This window comes from Oncorhynchus masou, chromosome 12 (assembly GCF_036934945.1).
Source record: "Oncorhynchus masou masou isolate Uvic2021 chromosome 12, UVic_Omas_1.1, whole genome shotgun sequence".
In the NCBI taxonomy this organism is placed as follows: domain Eukaryota; kingdom Metazoa; phylum Chordata; class Actinopteri; order Salmoniformes; family Salmonidae; genus Oncorhynchus; species Oncorhynchus masou.
The window spans coordinates 11,320,750-11,340,697 of NC_088223.1; the positions used below are offsets into that span (position 1 = coordinate 11,320,750).

At 48.5% G+C, this 19,948-nt stretch overlaps 1 protein-coding gene across 1 annotated transcript; it reads left to right on the forward strand.

Moving 5' to 3' along the window:
- Nucleotides 1-636: 636 nt before the first annotated feature.
- On the forward strand, nucleotides 637-18,309 carry LOC135549008 (serine/threonine-protein kinase DCLK3-like). Its single transcript, XM_064979079.1, is given in 10 exon segments — nucleotides 637-697; nucleotides 8,293-8,414; nucleotides 8,635-8,766; nucleotides 14,004-14,068; nucleotides 14,070-14,231; nucleotides 14,600-14,797; nucleotides 14,799-15,143; nucleotides 16,019-16,140; nucleotides 16,463-16,630; nucleotides 18,137-18,309. Coding segments are annotated over 10 exon segments (1,548 nt in total).
- Nucleotides 18,310-19,948: the final 1,639 nt, after the last annotated feature.

Consider the following 19,948-nt stretch of genomic DNA (forward strand, 5'->3'; position numbering starts at 1 on the left):
AAGCTATAGCTCAGTTATCTCTTGGCTCGTTTAAATTCAGTAGTTGCCTCTTTTAACATCACAAGGTCTACATCCACACAGTGTTCACATTTCTCTCATGTAAATGTTGTAGCTACATAAAAATATTAAATAAATATTTTATTTGGGAAATATCTGGTCTTTGCTCTTTTCTTCATTACCATGCTGATGATTTCACGCTGTATTTTGTGTTAATACATAAAGTAACCCAAAAACTTAATCTAATTTTCATATTCATAAATTTGCAGCAAACAGTAGAACGTTCGACACAAGTTTCTTAAAATTGTTTGTCAGAAGTTCACAAGTCTCTCCGGTAAAATTTGGCGCAACAGTTTGCTACAAAAACATTTGCATGTAAAAATAGTAGTTTTTGGCAAATGGCTAAAGATTTGCCACAAACTGTTCGCCAAGAAGCTTGTTTTTTTTCTGTAAGGGAGATCCAGGTGGTCAGAGGTCAACACGCACATCTCGTCTACTATTCCTAATATCTCTTCCAAAAACGGCAGAGGCAGAAGTTGTTACATGAAATAATGACCTCCACTGTTGGTAAAGAAATGGTCAACGGAAAGTCCAACGGAAAGTCCGAATGAGGGTATTAGTACAGTGAACAGGTAGGCTATGACGCCGCGTGGAAACAGCGGATGCGACGTGGCGGCGGACGCTAGATTGAGAGCAGTAGGTGAGTGGAATGTTTAAAACTATGAAACTCAATGCTTTAAAAGGAAAAATGATACATTCTCTCAAATTCATGTATTGTCCAGTCTTAATATTTATTCTGTAGCTTAGAAAAAGTATATATATGTTTTTAATGTTAAGAAAAAACATTATTGTCATTATATATGTTAATTGTGAAGCTCAACCTGTGAAGGATTTGAGTGGGAGTAAGAGCCTACAGATACAGTACAACTGTATTTTGTACAGCCAGGTCACCCATTATACAAGTCAGTATTTGATGTCCATCCATGTCTGAGGATGTCAGGAGATGATGTGAAAACCTGCCACTAGGGGGCAACAGTGAGCACTGTTAGCTTCAAGTAGGTTACAGTTTTGTTAGGGTGTTGTGGACAGGGATGGTAGATGGGCGCTAAAGGTTGCAAGTTCGAATCTAGTAATAGAACGTTGTTTTTCAGATTTTTGTTTGTTTTGTAGCCTAGTGGGTAGAGCGTTGGACCAGTAACCGAAAGGTTGCTGGATCAAATCCCCGACCTGACAAGGTAGAAAAAAATATGTCGTTCTGCCCCTGAACAGGCAGTTAACCCACTGTTCCCAGGCTGTCATTGTAAATAAGAATTTGTTCTTAACTGACTTGCCTAGTTAAATAAAGGTAAAATAAAATACATTTAAGCCTATGTAACAGATATCCTGAGAAGACTAGAAGACTGGTCTCAGTACCAGTGACTGGTCTCAGTACCAGTGTAACAGATGTTATGGTACTTCGTAATCAAATCAAAGTTTATTTGTCACATGCGCCGAATACAACAGGTGTAGACCTTGCAGTGAAATGCTGAATACAACAGGTGTAGACCTTACAGTGAAGTGCTGAATACAACAGGTGTAGTAGACCTTACCGTGAAATGCTGAATACAACAGGTGTAGTAGACCTTGCAGTGAAATGCTGAATACAACAGGTGTAGTAGACCTTGCAGTGAAATGCTGAATACAACAGGTGTAGTAGACCTTACCGTGAAATGCTGAATACAACAGGTGTAGTAGACCTTGCAGTGAAATGCTGAATACAACAGGTGTAGTAGACCTTGCAGTGAAATGCTGAATACAACAGGTGTAGACCTTACAGTGAAATGCTGAATACAACAGGTGTAGACCTTACAGTGAAATGCTGAATACAACAGGTGTAGACCTTACAGTGAAATGCTGAATACAACAGGTGTAGACCTTACAGTGAAATGCTGAATACAACAGGTGTAGACCTTACAGTGAAATGCTGAATACAACAGGTGTAGACCTTACAGTGAAATGCTGAATACAACAGGTGTAGACCTTACAGTGAAATGCTGAATACAACAGGTGTAGACCTTACAGTGAAATGCTGAATACAACAGGTGTAGACCTTACAGTGAAATGCTGAATACAACAGGTGTAGACCTTACAGTGAAATGCTGAATACAACAGGTGTAGACCTTACAGTGAAATGCTGAATACAACAGGTGTAGACCTTACCGTGAAATGCTGAATACAACAGGTGTAGACCTTACCGTGAAATGCTGAATACAACAGGTGTAGACCTTACAGTGAAATGCTGAATACAACAGGTGTAGTAGACCTTGCAGTGAAATGCTGAATACAACAGGTGTAGACCTTACAGTGAAATGCTGAATACAACAGGTGTAGACCTTACAGTGAAATGCTGAATACAACAGGTGTAGACCTTACAGTGAAATGCTGAATACAACAGGTGTAGACCTTACAGTGAAATGCTGAATACAACAGGTGTAGACCTTACAGTGAAATGCTGAATACAACAGGTGTAGACCTTACAGTGAAATGCTGAATACAACAGGTGTAGACCTTACAGTGAAATGCTGAATACAACAGGTGTAGACCTTACAGTGAAATGCTGAATACAACAGGTGTAGACCTGAAATGCTGAATACAACAGGTGTAGACCTTACCGTGAAATGCTGAATACAACAGGTGTAGACCTTACAGTGAAATGCTGAATACAACAGGTGTAGTAGACCTTGCAGTGAAATGCTGAATACAACAGGTGTAGACCTTACAGTGAAATGCTGAATACAACAGGTGTAGACCTTACAGTGAAATGCTGAATACAACAGGTGTAGACCTTACAGTGAAATGCTGAATACAACAGGTGTAGACCTTACAGTGAAATGCTGAATACAACAGGTGTAGACCTTACAGTGAAATGCTGAATACAACAGGTGTAGACCTTACAGTGAAATGCTGAATACAACAGGTGTAGACCTTACAGTGAAATGCTGAATACAACAGGTGTAGACCTTACAGTGAAATGCTGAATACAACAGGTGTAGACCTTACAGTGAAATGCTGAATACAACAGGTGTAGTAGACCTTACAGTGAAATGCTGAATACAACAGGTGTAGTAGACCTTACGGTGAAATGCTGAATACAACAGGTGTAGTAGACCTTACGGTGAAATGCTGAATACAACAGGTGTAGACCTTACAGTGAAATGCTGAATACAACAGGTGTAGACCTTACAGTGAAATGCTTAATACAACAGGTGTAGACCTTACAGTGAAATGCTGAATACAACAGGTGTAGACCTTACAGTGAAATGCTGAATACAACAGGTGTAGACCTTACAGTGAAATGCTGAATACAACAGGTGTAGACCTTACAGTGAAATGCTGAATACAACAGGTGTAGACCTTACAGTGAAATGCTGAATACAACAGGTGTAGACCTTACAGTGAAATGCTGAATACAACAGGTGTAGTAGACCTTACAGTGAAATGCTGAATACAACAGGTGTAGTAGACCTTACAGTGAAATGCTGAATACAACAGGTGTAGTAGACCTTACAGTGAAATGCTGAATACAACAGGTGTAGTAGACCTTACAGTGAAATGCTGAATACAACAGGTGTAGTAGACCTTACAGTGAAATGCTGAATACAACAGGTGTAGTAGACCTTACAATGAAATGCTGAATACAACAGGTGTAGTAGACCTTACAGTGAAATGCTGAATACAACAGGTGTAGTAGACCTTACAGTGAAATGCTGAATACAACAGGTGTAGTAGACCTTACAGTGAAATGCTGAATACAACAGGTGTAGTAGACCTTACAGTGAAATGCTGAATACAACAGGTGTAGTAGACCTTACAGTGAAATGCTTACTTACAGGCTCTAACCAATGGTACAGGGGGAAAAAAAGGTGTGTGTGTGTGTGTAGGTAAGTAAAGAAATAAAACAACAGTAAAAAGACATTTGAAATAACAGTAGCAAGTCTATATACAGACACCTGTTAGTCAGGCTTATTGAGGTAGTATGTACATGTGGGTATGGTTAAAGTGACGGTGCATATATGATGAACAGAGTAGCAGAAGCGTAAAAGAGGGGGTGGTGGGACACAATGCAGACAGCCCGGTTAGCCAATGTGCGAGTGTAACAGTATAACTTTAGACCGTCCCCTCGCCCAAACCAGGGACCGTCTGCACACATCAACAACAGTCACCCACGAAGCATCGTTACCCATCGCTCCACAAAAGCCGCGGCCCTTGCAGCGCAAGAGGTAGAACTACTTCAAGGTCTCAGCGCAAGTGGCGTCACCGATTGAAACGCTATTTAGCGCGAACACAGCTAACCGTTTCACATCCGTTACACGGGAGCACTGGTTGGTCGGGCCAATTAAGGTAGTATGTACATGAATGTATAGTTAAAGTCTCTCGCGTTGCGGTTTTAAAGAAAGTCCTGCCCACCAATGGTCCCAGTTCATCTGTACTTTATTCTACTACGACGATAGACACAACGATGCACATTAGATGCGCAGGATAACAGTATGTTGATGGCTGTAGATTACTGATTCGTCTGTTGGCATGGAAATAACTGGGGGATTAGCAGGGGGAGCCGACGGGACCAAGACAAATAGAGAATGCTAGCTAACTCACTCTCACAGCAATAACATACAAAAGCACATCCCAGGATTCCCCCTTATATCTACCAGGTAACGTACACATATATCATACACATCAGGGCATGTACATAGAGCACCTACAGGTTGTGCATCTGAAAATATAATACACTATTTCAAAACGTGACCTAGCGCTTGCATTTCAATATCAGACCGGGAAGAAGTGACGTTGGCGATCTCCCCCCATCTACTAGCCTGACCAATGGCATAACACCTTATTGACATGTGGCTTCATGCAACCAACAGGAATACATAAACATCGAATACATATTTCTGCAGTGTCACGTGTATACATAACCGAGCCTGTTACACCTATCCCAAACCTTAACCCGTACCTTAACCATTCAGAATGAATGCCTAAACTTTAGATTTCAGAGTTAATGCCTAAATCTAACATTAAACACTTCGAAATGTGAAGTTTGGAACAACTTGAAAATTTGAACGTTTGAGAAACATGGATGAACGTCAAATTCTGACGTGAGACTGTGAGAGCTGGTTGAGTTTGTATTATGGCGGCCATTGTGGTTTGTGTGTGTATCCGTGTGTTTGTCTGAAAGTGAAACATCCTCAACTTTGACATGGCGTTTCTGATGCTCCATTAAACATGCAGCTTCAGCAGAGAACTAGGCCACGCGTTTGTTGTGTGTGTGTGCGTGTGTGTGTGTGCGCGCATGTGTGTGTGTGTGCGCGCGCATGTGTGTGTGTGTGTGCGCGCATGTGTGTGTGTGTGTGTGCGCGCATGTGTGTGTGTGCGTGTGTGCGCGTATGTGTGTGTGTGCGTAAACAAATACGGCGGATCAGATTTGAGCTTCTTCCATCTCTTGGATTGCAGGGGCCAGGTTCTTTGAGTGCCGAGCTCTCCCCCACCCTCAGCCCTGGCAGTCTCTCCCCCTCCCCTCCCCCACCCTGACCCCCACCCTCAGCCCTGGCTGTCTCTCCCCCACCCTGACCCCCACCCTCAGCCCTGGCCGTCTCTCCCTCTCCCCCACCCTGACCCCACCCTCAGCCCTGGCCGTCTCTCCCCCTCCCCCACCCTGACCCCATCCTCAGCCCTGGCCGTCTCTCCCTCTCCCCCATCCTCAGCCCTGGCCGTCTCTCCCTCTCCCCCACCCTCAGCCCTGGCCGTCTCTCCTCCTCCCCCACCCTCAGCCCTGGCCTCTCTCCCCCTCCCCCACCCTGAGCCCTGGCCGTCTCTCCCCCTCCCCCACCCTCAGCCCTGGCCGTCTCTCCCCCTCCCCCACCCTGAGCCCTGGCCGTCTCTCCTGTCTAAATTATTCACGCTTCCTTCAGGACCATGTGTCATGTTACTTGCTTATCTAAAGAGAACAGAAGCCCAGTTAACCCATATACAGACAGCTGATAAGGACACATTGTGAAAGTGGAAAGAAGTAGTCACAACCTAACTAACCTGTTGATTCTCTCTTTCCATCTCTCTCACCTCTACAGTAGTCACACCTAACTAACCTGTTGATTCTCTCTTTCTATCTCTCTCACCTCTACAGTAGTCACACCTAACTAACCTGTTGATTCTCTTTCTATCTCTCTCACCTCTACAGTAGTCACACCTAACTAACCTGTTGATTCTCTCTTTCTATCTCTCTCACCTCTACAGTAGTCACACCTAACTAACCTGTTGATTCTCTCTTTCTATCTCTCTCACCTCTACAGTAGTCACACCTAACTAACCTGTTGATTCTCTCTTTCTATCTCTCTCACCTCTACAGTAGTCACACCTAACTAACCTGTTGATTCTCTCTTTCTATCTCTCTCACCTCTACAGTAGTCACACCTAACTAACCTGTTGATTCTCTCTTTCTATCTCTCTCACCTCTACAGTAGTCACACCTAACTAACCTGTTGATTCTCTCTTTCTATCTCTCTCACCTCTACAGTAGTCACACCTAACTAACCTGTTGATTCTCTCTTTCTATCTCTCTCACCTCTACAGTAGTCACACCTAACTAACCTGTTGATTCTCTCTTTCTATCTCTCTCACCTCTACAGTAGTCACACCTAACTAACCTGTTGATTCTCTCTTTCTATCTCTCTCACCTCTACAGTAGTCACACCTAACTAACCTGTTGATTCTCTCTTTCTATCTCTCCCACCTCTACAGTAGTCACACCTAACTAACCTGTTGATTCTCTCTTTCTATCTCTCTCACCTCTACAGTAGTCACACCTAACTAACCTGTTGATTCTCTCTTTCTATCTCTCTCACCTCTACAGTAGTCACACCTAACTAACCTGTTGATTCTCTCTTTCTATCTCTCTCACCTCTACAGTAGTCACACCTAACTAACCTGTTGATTCTCTCTTTCTATCTCTCTCACCTCTACAGTAGTCACACCTAACTAACCTGTTGATTCTCTCTTTCTATCTCTCTCACCTCTACAGTAGTCACACCTAACTAACCTGTTGATTCTCTCTTTCTATCTCTCCCACCTCTACAGTAGTCACACCTAACTAACCTGTTGATTCTCTCTTTCTATCTCTCTCACCTCTACAGTAGTCACACCTAACTAACCTGTTGATTCTCTCTTTCTATCTCTCTCACCTCTACAGTAGTCACACCTAACTAACCTGTTGATTCTCTCTTTCTATCTCTCTCACCTCTACAGTAGTCACACCTAACTAACCTGTTGATTCTCTCTTTCTATCTCTCTCACCTCTACAGTAGTCACACCTAACTAACCTGTTGATTCTCTCTTTCTATCTCTCTCACCTCTACAGTAGTCACACCTAACTAACCTGTTGATTCTCTCTTTCTATCTCTCCCACCTCTACAGTAGTCACACCTAACTAACCTGTTGATTCTCTCTTTCTATCTCTCTCACCTCTACAGTAGTCATACCTAACTAACCTGTTGATTCTCTCTTTCTATCTCTCTCACCTCTACAATCTGTACCCCTCTTTCTCACCCCCTTTCCCACATCATTCACTTCTCTCTCTCCCCTTTCTCCCTGCCTCCCCACCATCCTATCTTCCCCCCCATTTCTTTCAGAACCCTCCCTCTCTAAGCGTATGGCCGTCTCTCCCCCTCCCCCACCCTGACCCCACCCTGAGCCCTGGCCGTCTCTCCCCCTCCCCCACCCTGACCCCCACCCTCAGCCCTGGCCGTCTCTCCCCCTCCGCCACCCTGACCCCCACCCTCAGCCCTGGCCGTCTCTCCCCCTCCCCCACCCTGACCCCACCCTGAGCCCTGGCCGTCTCTCCCCCTCCGCCACCCTGACCCCCACACTCAGCCCTGGCCGTCTCTCCCCCTCCGCCACCCTGACCCCCACACTCAGCCCTGGCCATCTCTCCCCCTCCCCCACCCTGACCCCACCCTGAGCCCTGGCCGTCTCTCCCCCTCCCCCACCCTGACCCCCACCCTCAGCCCTGGCCGTCTCTCCCCCTCCGCCACCCTGACCCCCACACTCAGCCCTGGCCGTCTCTCCCCCTCCGCCACCCTGACCCCCACACTCAGCCCTGGCCGTCTCTCCCTCTCCCCCACCCTGACCCCCACCTTCCAGCCCTGGCCGTCTCTCCCTCTCCCCCACCCTGACCCCACCCTCAGCCCTGGCCGTCTCTCCCCCTCCCCCACCCTCAGCCCTGGCCGTCTCTCCCCCTCCCCCACCCTGACCCCCACCTTCCAGCCACGAGGACCACTCTCCCTCCTTCTTTCCCAGTCTTCCACACTCGTCATGCTGAGCAAAGTGCAGAGCGACCACGATTGGTTACTGTGGTCCGACCGTGCGGTCACAGCTCCCACAGAAAGGTAACAGTCTAAAATTAAATCATGAAAAAGGAGTAGCCAACCCTCTTTCTGGAGAGCTACTGGATGAGCAGGCTTTTGTTCCATCCTTGCACTAACAAACATGATTCTAAATTCAAGAAGTTGGTTTCATTGACATTCTAATTCTATGGTTGGCTTGGCTCACAAATATTCAGTACTTCCTGGTCTCTCGATGACATCGTCTCTGTATCTGTCTGGTCAGGTGACGGTGCTGTTAAACGGTAGGGGCGTGGTCTCGTACGAACAGCTTCTATTGGACGTCTCCGAGGCGCTGGGCTTCCCTCGCTGGCACAGGGCCAGAGTCACACGCCTTTACTCGCCACATGCACGAGAGGTAACCAAACAGACACACAACAACCATAACAACAACACACCTCTCTGTCCAGGTGTGTGTCTCTAACACACCTCTCCCTACAGGTGTGTCTCTAACACATCTCTCCCTACAGGTGTGTGTCTCTAACACACCTCTCCCTACAGGTGTGTGTCTCTAACACACCTCTCCCTACAGGTGTGTGTCTCTAACACACCTCTCCCTACAGGTGTGTGTCTCTAACACACCTCTCCCTACAGGTGTGTGTCTCTAACACATCTCTCCCTACAGGTGTGTGTCTCTAACACATCTCTCCCTACAGGTGTGTGTCTCTAACACATCTCTCCCTACAGGTGTGTGTCTCTAACACATCTCTCCCTACAGGTGTGTGTCTCTAACACATCTCTCCCTACAGGTGTGTGTCTCTAACACATCTCTCCCTACAGGTGTGTGTCTCTAACACATCTCTCCCTACAGGTGTGTGTCTCTAACACATCTCTCCCTACAGGTGTGTGTCTCTAACACAGCTCTCCCTACAGGTGTGTGTTTCTAACACATCTCTCCCTACAGGTGTGTGTCTCTAACACACCTCTCCCTACAGGTGTGTGTCTCTAACACACCTCTCCGTCCAGGTGTGTGTCTCTAACACACCTCTCCCTACAGGTGTGTGTCTCTAACACACCTCTCCCTACAGTGTGTGTCTCTAACACATCTCTCCGTCCAGGTGTGTGTCTCTAACACACCTCTCCCTACAGGTGTGTGTCTCTAACACACCTCTCCCTACAGGTGTGTGTCTCTAACACATCTCTCCCTACAGGTGTGTGTCTCTAACACATCTCTCCCTACAGGTGTGTGTCTCTAACACATCTCTCCCTACAGGTGTGTGTCTCTAACACACCTCTCCCTACAGGTGTGTGTCTCTAACACATCTCTCCGTCCAGGTGTGTGTCTCTAACACACCTCTCCCTACAGGTGTGTGTCTCTAACACACCTCTCCCTACAGGTGTGTGTCTCTAACACATCTCTCCGTCCAGGTGTGTGTCTCTAACACATCTCTCCCTACAGGTGTGTGTCTCTAACACACCTCTCCCTCCCTACAGGTGTGTGTCTCTAACACACCTCTCCCTACAGGTGTGTGTCTCTAACACACCTCTCCCTACAGGTGTGTGTCTCTAACACATCTCCCCTACAGGTGTGTGTCTCTAACACATCTCTCCCTACAGGTGTGTGTCTCTAACACATCTCTCCCTACAGGTGTGTGTCTCTAACACATCTCTCCCTACAGGTGTGTGTCTCTAACACATCTCTCCCTACAGGTGTGTGTCTCTAACACATCTCTCCCTACAGGTGTGTGTCTCTAACACATCTCTCCCTACAGGTGTGTGTCTCTAACACATCTCTCCCTACAGGTGTGTGTCTCTAACACAGCTCTCCCTACAGGTGTGTGTCTCTAACACATCTCTCCCTACAGGTGTGTGTCTCTAACACACCTCTCCCTACAGGTGTGTGTCTCTAACACACCTCTCCGTCCAGGTGTGTGTCTCTAACACACCTCTCCCTACAGGTGTGTGTCTCTAACACACCTCTCCCTACAGGTGTGTGTCTCTAACACATCTCTCCGTCCAGGTGTGTGTCTCTAACACACCTCTCCCTACAGGTGTGTGTCTCTAACACACCTCTCCCTACAGGTGTGTGTCTCTAACACATCTCTCCCTACAGGTGTGTGTCTCTAACACATCTCTCCCTACAGGTGTGTGTCTCTAACACATCTCTCCCTACAGGTGTGTGTCTCTAACACACCTCTCCCTACAGGTGTGTGTCTCTAACACATCTCTCCGTCCAGGTGTGTGTCTCTAACACACCTCTCCCTACAGGTGTGTGTCTCTAACACACCTCTCCCTACAGGTGTGTGTCTCTAACACATCTCTCCGTCCAGGTGTGTGTCTCTAACACATCTCTCCCTACAGGTGTGTGTCTCTAACACATCTCTCCCTACAGGTGTGTGTCTCTAACACATCTCTCTGTCCAGGTGTGTGTCTCTAACACACCTCTCCCTACAGGTGTGTGTCTCTAACACATCTCTCCCTACAGGTGTGTGTCTCTAACACACCTCTCCCTACAGGTGTGTGTCTCTAACACACCTCTCCGTCCAGGTGTGTGTCTCTAACACACCTCTCCGTCCAGGTGTGTGTCTCTAACACATCTCTCCCTACAGGTGTGTGTCTCTAACACATCTCTCCCTACAGGTGTGTGTCTCTAACACACCTCTCCGTCCAGGTGTGTGTCTCTAACACACCTCTCCCTACAGGTGTGTGTCTCTAACACACCTCTCCCTACAGGTGTGTGTCTCTAACACACCTCTCCCTACAGGTGTGTGTCTCTAACACACCTCTCCCTACAGGTGTGTGTCTCTAACACACCTCTCCCTACAGGTGTGTGTCTCTAACACATCTCTCCCTACAGGTGTGTGTCTCTAACACATCTCTCCCTACAGGTGTGTGTCTCTAACACATCTCTCCCTACAGGTGTGTGTCTCTAACACATCTCTCCCTACAGGTGTGTGTCTCTAACACATCTCTCCCTACAGGTGTGTGTCTCTAACACATCTCTCCCTACAGGTGTGTGTCTCTAACACATCTCTCCCTACAGGTGTGTGTCTCTAACACATCTCTCCCTACAGGTGTGTGTCTCTAACACAGCTCTCCCTACAGGTGTGTGTCTCTAACACATCTCTCCCTACAGGTGTGTGTCTCTAACACACCTCTCCCTACAGGTGTGTGTCTCTAACACACCTCTCCCTACAGGTGTGTGTCTCTAACACACCTCTCCGTCCAGGTGTGTGTCTCTAACACACCTCTCCCTACAGGTGTGTGTCTCTAACACACCTCTCCCTACAGGTGTGTGTCTCTAACACATCTCTCCGTCCAGGTGTGTGTCTCTAACACACCTCTCCCTACAGGTGTGTGTCTCTAACACACCTCTCCCTACAGGTGTGTGTCTCTAACACATCTCTCCCTACAGGTGTGTGTCTCTAACACATCTCTCCCTACAGGTGTGTGTCTCTAACACACCTCTCCCTACAGGTGTGTGTCTCTAACACATCTCTCCGTCCAGGTGTGTGTCTCTAACACATCTCTCCCTACAGGTGTGTGTCTCTAACACATCTCTCCCTACAGGTGTGTGTCTCTAACACATCTCTCCCTACAGGTGTGTGTCTCTAACACATCTCTCCCTACAGGTGTGTGTCTCTAACACACCTCTCCGTCCAGGTGTGTGTCTCTAACACACCTCTCCCTACAGGTGTGTGTCTCTAACACACCTCTCCCTACAGGTGTGTGTCTCTAACACACCTCTCCCTACAGGTGTGTGTCTCTAACACACCTCTCCCTACAGGTGTGTGTCTCTAACACACCTCTCCCTACAGGTGTGTGTCTCTAACACATCTCTCCCTACAGGTGTGTGTCTCTAACACATCTCTCCCTACAGGTGTGTGTCTCTAACACATCTCTCCCTACAGGTGTGTGTCTCTAACACATCTCTCCCTACAGGTGTGTGTCTCTAACACATCTCTCCGTCCAGGTGTGTGTCTCTAACACACCTCTCCCTACAGGTGTGTGTCTCTAACACACCTCTCCCTACAGGTGTGTGTCTCTAACACATCTCTCCGTCCAGGTGTGTGTCTCTAACACATCTCTCCCTACAGGTGTGTGTCTCTAACACATCTCTCCCTACAGGTGTGTGTCTCTAACACATCTCTCCCTACAGGTGTGTGTCTCTAACACATCTCTCTGTCCAGGTGTGTGTCTCTAACACACCTCTCCCTACAGGTGTGTGTCTCTAACACATCTCTCCCTACAGGTGTGTGTCTCTAACACACCTCTCCCTACAGGTGTGTGTCTCTAACACACCTCTCCGTCCAGGTGTGTGTCTCTAACACACCTCTCCGTCCAGGTGTGTGTCTCTAACACATCTCTCCCTACAGGTGTGTGTCTCTAACACATCTCTCCCTACAGGTGTGTGTCTCTAACACACCTCTCCGTCCAGGTGTGTGTCTCTAACACACCTCTCCCTACAGGTGTGTGTCTAACACACCTCTCCCTACAGGTGTGTGTCTCTAACACACCTCTCCCTACAGGTGTGTGTCACTCCAGGTGTGTGTCTAACACACCTCTCCGTCCAGGTGTGTGTCTCTAACACACCTCTCCCTACAGGTGTGTGTCTCTAACACACCTCTCCCTACAGGTGTGTGTCTCTAACACACCTCTCCCTACAGGTGTGTGTCTCTAACACACCTCTCCCTACAGGTGTGTGTCTCTAACACACCTCTCCCTACAGGTGTGTGTCTCTAACACACCTCTCCCTACAGGTGTGTGTCTCTAACACATCTCTCCCTACAGGTGTGTGTCTCTAACACATCTCTCCCTACAGGTGTGTGTCTCTAACACATCTCTCCCTACAGGTGTGTGTCTCTAACACATCTCTCCCTACAGGTGTGTGTCTCTAACACATCTCTCCGTCCAGGTGTGTGTCTCTAACACACCTCTCCCTACAGGTGTGTGTCTCTAACACACCTCTCCCTACAGGTGTGTGTCTCTAACACATCTCTCCGTCCAGGTGTGTGTCTCTAACACATCTCTCCCTACAGGTGTGTGTCTCTAACACATCTCTCCCTACAGGTGTGTGTCTCTAACACATCTCTCCCTACAGGTGTGTGTCTCTAACACATCTCTCTGTCCAGGTGTGTGTCTCTAACACACCTCTCCCTACAGGTGTGTGTCTCTAACACATCTCTCCCTACAGGTGTGTGTCTCTAACACACCTCTCCCTACAGGTGTGTGTCTCTAACACACCTCTCCGTCCAGGTGTGTGTCTCTAACACACCTCTCCGTCCAGGTGTGTGTCTCTAACACATCTCTCCCTACAGGTGTGTGTCTCTAACACATCTCTCCCTACAGGTGTGTGTCTCTAACACACCTCTCCGTCCAGGTGTGTGTCTCTAACACACCTCTCCCTACAGGTGTGTGTCTAACACACCTCTCCCTACAGGTGTGTGTCTCTAACACACCTCTCCCTACAGGTGTGTGTCACTAACACACCTCTCCGTCCAGGTGTGTGTCTAACACACCTCTCCGTCCAGGTGTGTGTCTCTAACACACCTCTCCCTACAGGTGTGTGTCTCTAACACACCTCTCCCTACAGGTGTGTGTCTCTAACACACCTCTCCCTACAGGTGTGTGTCTCTAACACACCTCTCCCTACAGGTGCGTGGTGTGTGTGATTTCTTCCGCGGCGAAGCGGCGTTCCTGGCGTTGGGAAAGTCTCGCCCTGAGCATCAAGGAGGCCTTGGAGGAGCTGTTTCCGAAACATTCCCGTTACTGCGACGATGCACTCCGGGCCTGGGAGAGGAGGTTACGCCCTTCACCTGATGAAGCTGCCAAGACAGTGGATACAGGGAGGGGACGGACACACACTCACACCTCGACACACACTCACACCTCGACACACACCCACACCTCGACACACACTCACACCTCGACACAGACACACACTCACACCTCGACACACACTCACACCTCGACACACACTCACACCTTGACACACACTCACACCTTGACACACACTCACACCTCGACACACACTCACACCTCGACACAGACACACACTCACACCTCGACACACACTCACACCTTGACACACACTCACACCTTGACACACACTCACACCTTGACACACACTCACACCTCGACACGGACACACACTCACACCTCGACACACACTCACACCTCGACACACACTCACACCTCGACACACACTCACACCTCGACACACACTCACACCTCGACACACCGACAAACAGCGATACACTTACACAAGGACGCAACCTGGACAGACACACACATTGCAAAGCAGACACACTCGGGCTTCAACACCCAAACACACTGACACACCCCAATACACACCCAAACCTCCCGTCTGACAGTAGTGATGTCACTCTGTCGGATATTGAGCGTTGCTATGACATCGGCCGCACGGTCGGCCACGGAAACTTTGCTGTTGTGTCGTCGGCGCAACAACGGAGAAGCCTTCGCCATAAAGATTGTGGAGCGCTCAAAGCTGATTGGTCGAGAGCACATGATGCAGAACGAGCTGAGCATTCTGGGTAGCTTGTCACATCCCCGCGTGGTGCGTCTCTTCACACACCACCACACACAGACACATTTCTATCTCGTCATGGAGATGATTACCGGGGGCGACCTTTTAGAGGCGATTGCAGAGAGTGGGAAGTTTCCGGAAGAGGAGGTGGGGCAGATGGTGTGTGATGTCAGTGAAGCTCTGAGATACATTCACAGCAAGACCATAGTACACAGAGACCTGAAACCTGAAAACCTACTGGTGAGGCAGTGTGTGTGTGTGAACAGGTAAATCAATAGGTAGAGTACAGTAGTGATGGTATCTCTCTCTGTCTTCCAGGTGGAGTACAGTAGTGATGGTATCTCTCTCTGTCTTCCAGGTGGAGTACAGTAGTGATGGTATCTCTCTGTCTTCCAGGTGGAGTACAGTAGTGATGGTATCTCTCTCTGTCTTCCAGGTGGAGTACAGTAGTGATGGTATCTCTCTCTGTCTTCCAGGTGGAGTACAGTAGTGATGGTATCTCTCTCTGTCTTCCAGGTGGAGTACAGTAGTGATGGTATCTCTCTCTCTCTTCCAGGTGGAGTACAGTAGGGATGGTATCTCTCTCTCTCTTCCAGGTGGAGTACAGTAGGGATGGTATCTCTCTCTGTCTTCCAGGTGGAGTACAGTATTGATGGAATATCTCTCTCTTCCAGGTGGAGTACAGTAGTGATGGTATCTCTCTCTCTCTCTCTTCCAGGTGGAGTACAGTAGTGATGGTATCTCTCTCCCTCTCTCTCTCTCTCTCTCTCTCTTCCAGGTGGAGTACAGTAGTGATGGTATGTCTTTCTCTCTCTCTCTCTCTCTCTCTCTCTCTCTCTCTCTCTCTCTCTCTCTCTCTGTCTTCCAGGTGGAGTACAGTAGTGATGGTATCTCTCTCTCTCTTTCAGGTGGAGTACAGTAGTGATGGTATCTCTCTCTCTCCCTCTCTCTCTCTCTCCCTCTCTGTCTTCCAGGTGGAGTACAGTAGTGATGGTATCTCTCTCTCTCTTCCAGGTGGAGTACAGTAGTGATGGTATCTCTCTCTCTCTCCCTCTCTCTTCCAGGTGGAGTACAGTAGTGATGGTATGTCTTTCTCTCTCTCTCTCTTCAAGGTGGAGGACAGTAATGATAGGGTCAGTAGGTTGAAGCTGGGTGATTTTGGTCTAGCCATGGTTGTAACAGAACCCATCTTCACTGTTTGTGGAACACCCACCTATGTTGCCACGGAGATCCTCTCAGAGACAGGTGACGACATCTGTCCCTTTATACTTTATCTATCACTTTATGTCTCTCTCTTATCAATGACTTACCTCTGTCTATCACTCTATCACTTTATTTATTTTTCTATCAATGACTTACCTCTATCACAATCTTTGTCTCTGTTCACCTCTCTCTGTCTCTCTCTCTCTCTCTCTCTCTTCAATTCAATTCAAGGGCTTTATTGGCATGGGAAACGTGTGTTAACATTGCCAAAGCAAGTAAGGTAGATAATATATAAAGTGAATATATAAAGTGAAATAAACAATAACAATTAACAGTAAACATCCCTCTACCTCTCTCTCTGCAGGGTATGGTCTGCCCGTAGACCTGTGGGCGTTGGGGGTGATAGTCCACATCCTGCTCTGTGGGTTCCCTCCGTTCCGGAGAAGGGACAGAGACCAAAAGGAGCCGTTCCAGATGATCAGAGAGGGACACCTCACCTTCCTGGCCCCTTACTGGGATCACATATCTGATGGTGAGTCACACACATATGTATAGACGTAAGCACACACTTACACACACGTACAGTACCAGTCAAAAGTTTTAGAACACCTACTCATTCAAGAGTTTTTCTTTATTTTTTACTATTTTCTACATTGTAGAATAATAACGAAGAGATAAACTATGAAATAACACATATGGAATCATGTAGAAACCAAAAAAGTGTTCAACAAATCAAAATATATTTTATATTTGAGATTCTTTAAAGTAGCCACCCTTCTTTCCTTCTTAATACGTTTGAGACAATCAGTTGTGTTGTGACAAGGTAGGGGTGGTATACACAAGAGCCCTATTTGGTAAAATACCAAGTCCATATTATGGCAAGAAGAGCTCAAATAAGCAAAGAGAAACGACAGTTCATCATTAATTTAAGACATGAAGGTCAGTCAAAACGGAAAATGTCAAGAACTTTGAAAGTTTCTTCAAGTGCAGTCGCAAAAACTATCAAGCACTATGATGAAGCTGGCTCTCATGAGGACCGCCTCAGGAAAGGTCCTCGTGCTGCACTCTAAAGTTTATTAGAGTTACCAGCCTCAGAAATTGCAGCCCAAATAAATGCTTCACAGAGTTCAAGTAACAGACACATCTCAACATCAACTGTTCAGAGGAGACTGTGTGAATCAGGCCTTCATGGTCGAATTGCACCAATAAGAAGAAGAGAATTGCTCGGGCCAAGAAACACGAGTAATGGACATTAGACCGGTGGAAATCTGTCCTTTGGTCTGATGAGTCCAAGTTTGAGATTTTTGGTTCCAACCGCTGTGTCTTTGTGAGATGCAAAGTAGGTGAACGGATGATCTCAGCATGTGTGGTTCCCACCATGAAGCATGGAGGAGGTGGTGTGGGGGTGCTTTGCTGGTGACACTGTCTGTGATTTATTTAGAATTCAAGGCACACTTAACCAACATGGCTACCACAGCATTCTGCAGTGATACGCCATCCCATCTGGTTTGGGCTTAGTGGGACTATCATTTGTTTTTCAACAGGACAATGACTATTTGACCAGAAGGAGAGTGATGGAGTGCTGCATCAAATGACCTGGCCTCCACCACCTTAACCCAATTGAGATGGTTTTGGATGAGTTAGACCGCAGAGTGAAGGAAATGCAGCCAACAAGTGCTCAGCATATGTGGGAACTCCTTCAAGAGAGAATGCCAAGAGTGTGCAAAGCTGTCAAGGCAAAGGGTGGCTACTTTGAAGAATCTAAAATCTAAAATATATTTTGATTTGTTTAACACTTTTATGGTTACTTTATTTCATAGTTTTGACCTCTTCGTTATTATTCTACAATGTAGAAAATAGTAAAAATAAAGAAAAACCCTTGAATGAGTAGGTATGTCCAAACTTTTGACTGGTACTGTATATACACGCATACACACTTAAACTTGTAGACACATTTATACACACATGCTCACACATATTTCATATTTCTGACTGTGTATGTGTGTCTGTGTGTGTCTGTGCGTATAAGTGTGTGTAGCAGCACAAGGCCTGGTGAAAGCCTTGCTACAGGTGAATCCAACAGAGAGACTGACAGCAGTGCAGACTCTGAAGCATCCCTGGATTCAGACCACTACAGACCAGAACAGACCAGTACCGACCAGCACAGAGTCCATCCCCTACAGACCAGTACCGACCAGCACAAACCAGTAAAGAGCAGCACAGATCACTACAGACCATCAGAGAGCATCAAAATCATCAACCCAACTTAACTCATCGAAAGACCCAAGCAACCAGTCGTCTGCTCCAACAAAAGCACATCCAATCCCGCCAGCCCACCACCCATCCAGCCCACCACCCATCCATCCAGCCCACCACCCATCCATCCAGCCCACCACCCATCCATCCAGCCCACCACCCATCCATCCAGCCCACCACCCATCCATCCAGCCCACCACCCATCCATCCAGCCCACCATCCATCCATCCAGCCCACCACCCATCCAGCCCACCACCCACCCATCCAGCACACCACCCACCCATCCAGCCCACCACCCATCCATCCAGCCCACACCACCCATCCATCCAGCCCACCGCCCACCACCCATCCAGCCCACCACCCATCCATCCAGCCCACCACCCATCCATCCAGCCCACACCACCCATCCATCCAGCCCACCGCCCACCACCCATCCAGCCCACCACCCATCCATCCAGCCCACCGCCCACCACCCATCCAGCCCACCACCCATCCATCCAGCCCACCACCCATCCACCCACCCATCCAGCCCACCACCCACCCATCCAGCCCACCACCCATCCATCCCACCACCCATCCATCCAGCCCACCATCCATCCAGCCCACACCACCCATCCATCCAGCCCACCACCCATCCAGCCCACCACCCATCCATCCAGCCCACCATCCATCCATCCAGCCCACCACCCATCCATCCAGCCCACCACCCATCCATCCAGCCCACCACCCATCCATCCAGCCCACCACCCATCCATCCAGCCCACCACCCATCCATCCAGCCCACCATCCATCCATCCAGCCCACCACCCATCCATCCAGCCCACCACCCATCCATCCAGCCCACCATCCATCCAGCCCACACCACCCATCCATCCAGCCCACCACCCATCCATCCAGCCCACCACCCATCCATCCAGCCCACCACCCATCCATCCAGCCCACCACCCATCCAGCCCACCACCCATCCATCCAGCCCACCACCCATCCATCCAGCCCACCACCCATCCATCCAGCCCACCACCCATCCATCCAGCCCACCACCCATCCATCCAGCCCACCACCCATCCAGCCAACCCACCACCCATCCAGCCAGCCCACCACCCATCCAGCCAGACCACTGTTCTCACTCCACCACCCAACAGGGCCAATCAACTCCTCACCAGCCCCCGGCTGCAGCAGCACATCTCAACCACCCCACCCAATCTCGCCACCCTCCATCCTATCCACTGCACCAGGTCCTGCACCCCCATCCCCTCAGGTCCTGTCCTGCCCCCCCCCCCATGTCCTGCACCCCCCATCCCCTCAGGTCCTGCACCCCCCATCCCCTCAGGTCCTGCACCCCCCATCCCCTCAGGTCCTGCCCCCCCCCCCTACCCCCTCAGGTCCTGCCCCCCACATCCCCTCAGGTCCTGCCCCCCCACCCACCAGCACTACACAGCTGATTCAAATAACCAACTCATCATCAAGCTTTGATGATTTGAATCAGATGTGTAGTGTTAGGACAACAAACCAAAATGTGCACCCAGGGGGGGCCCAGGACTGAGTTTGGGAAACACTGGTCTAGGAAAGAGGGAGGAGGGTTGCATCCATAGAA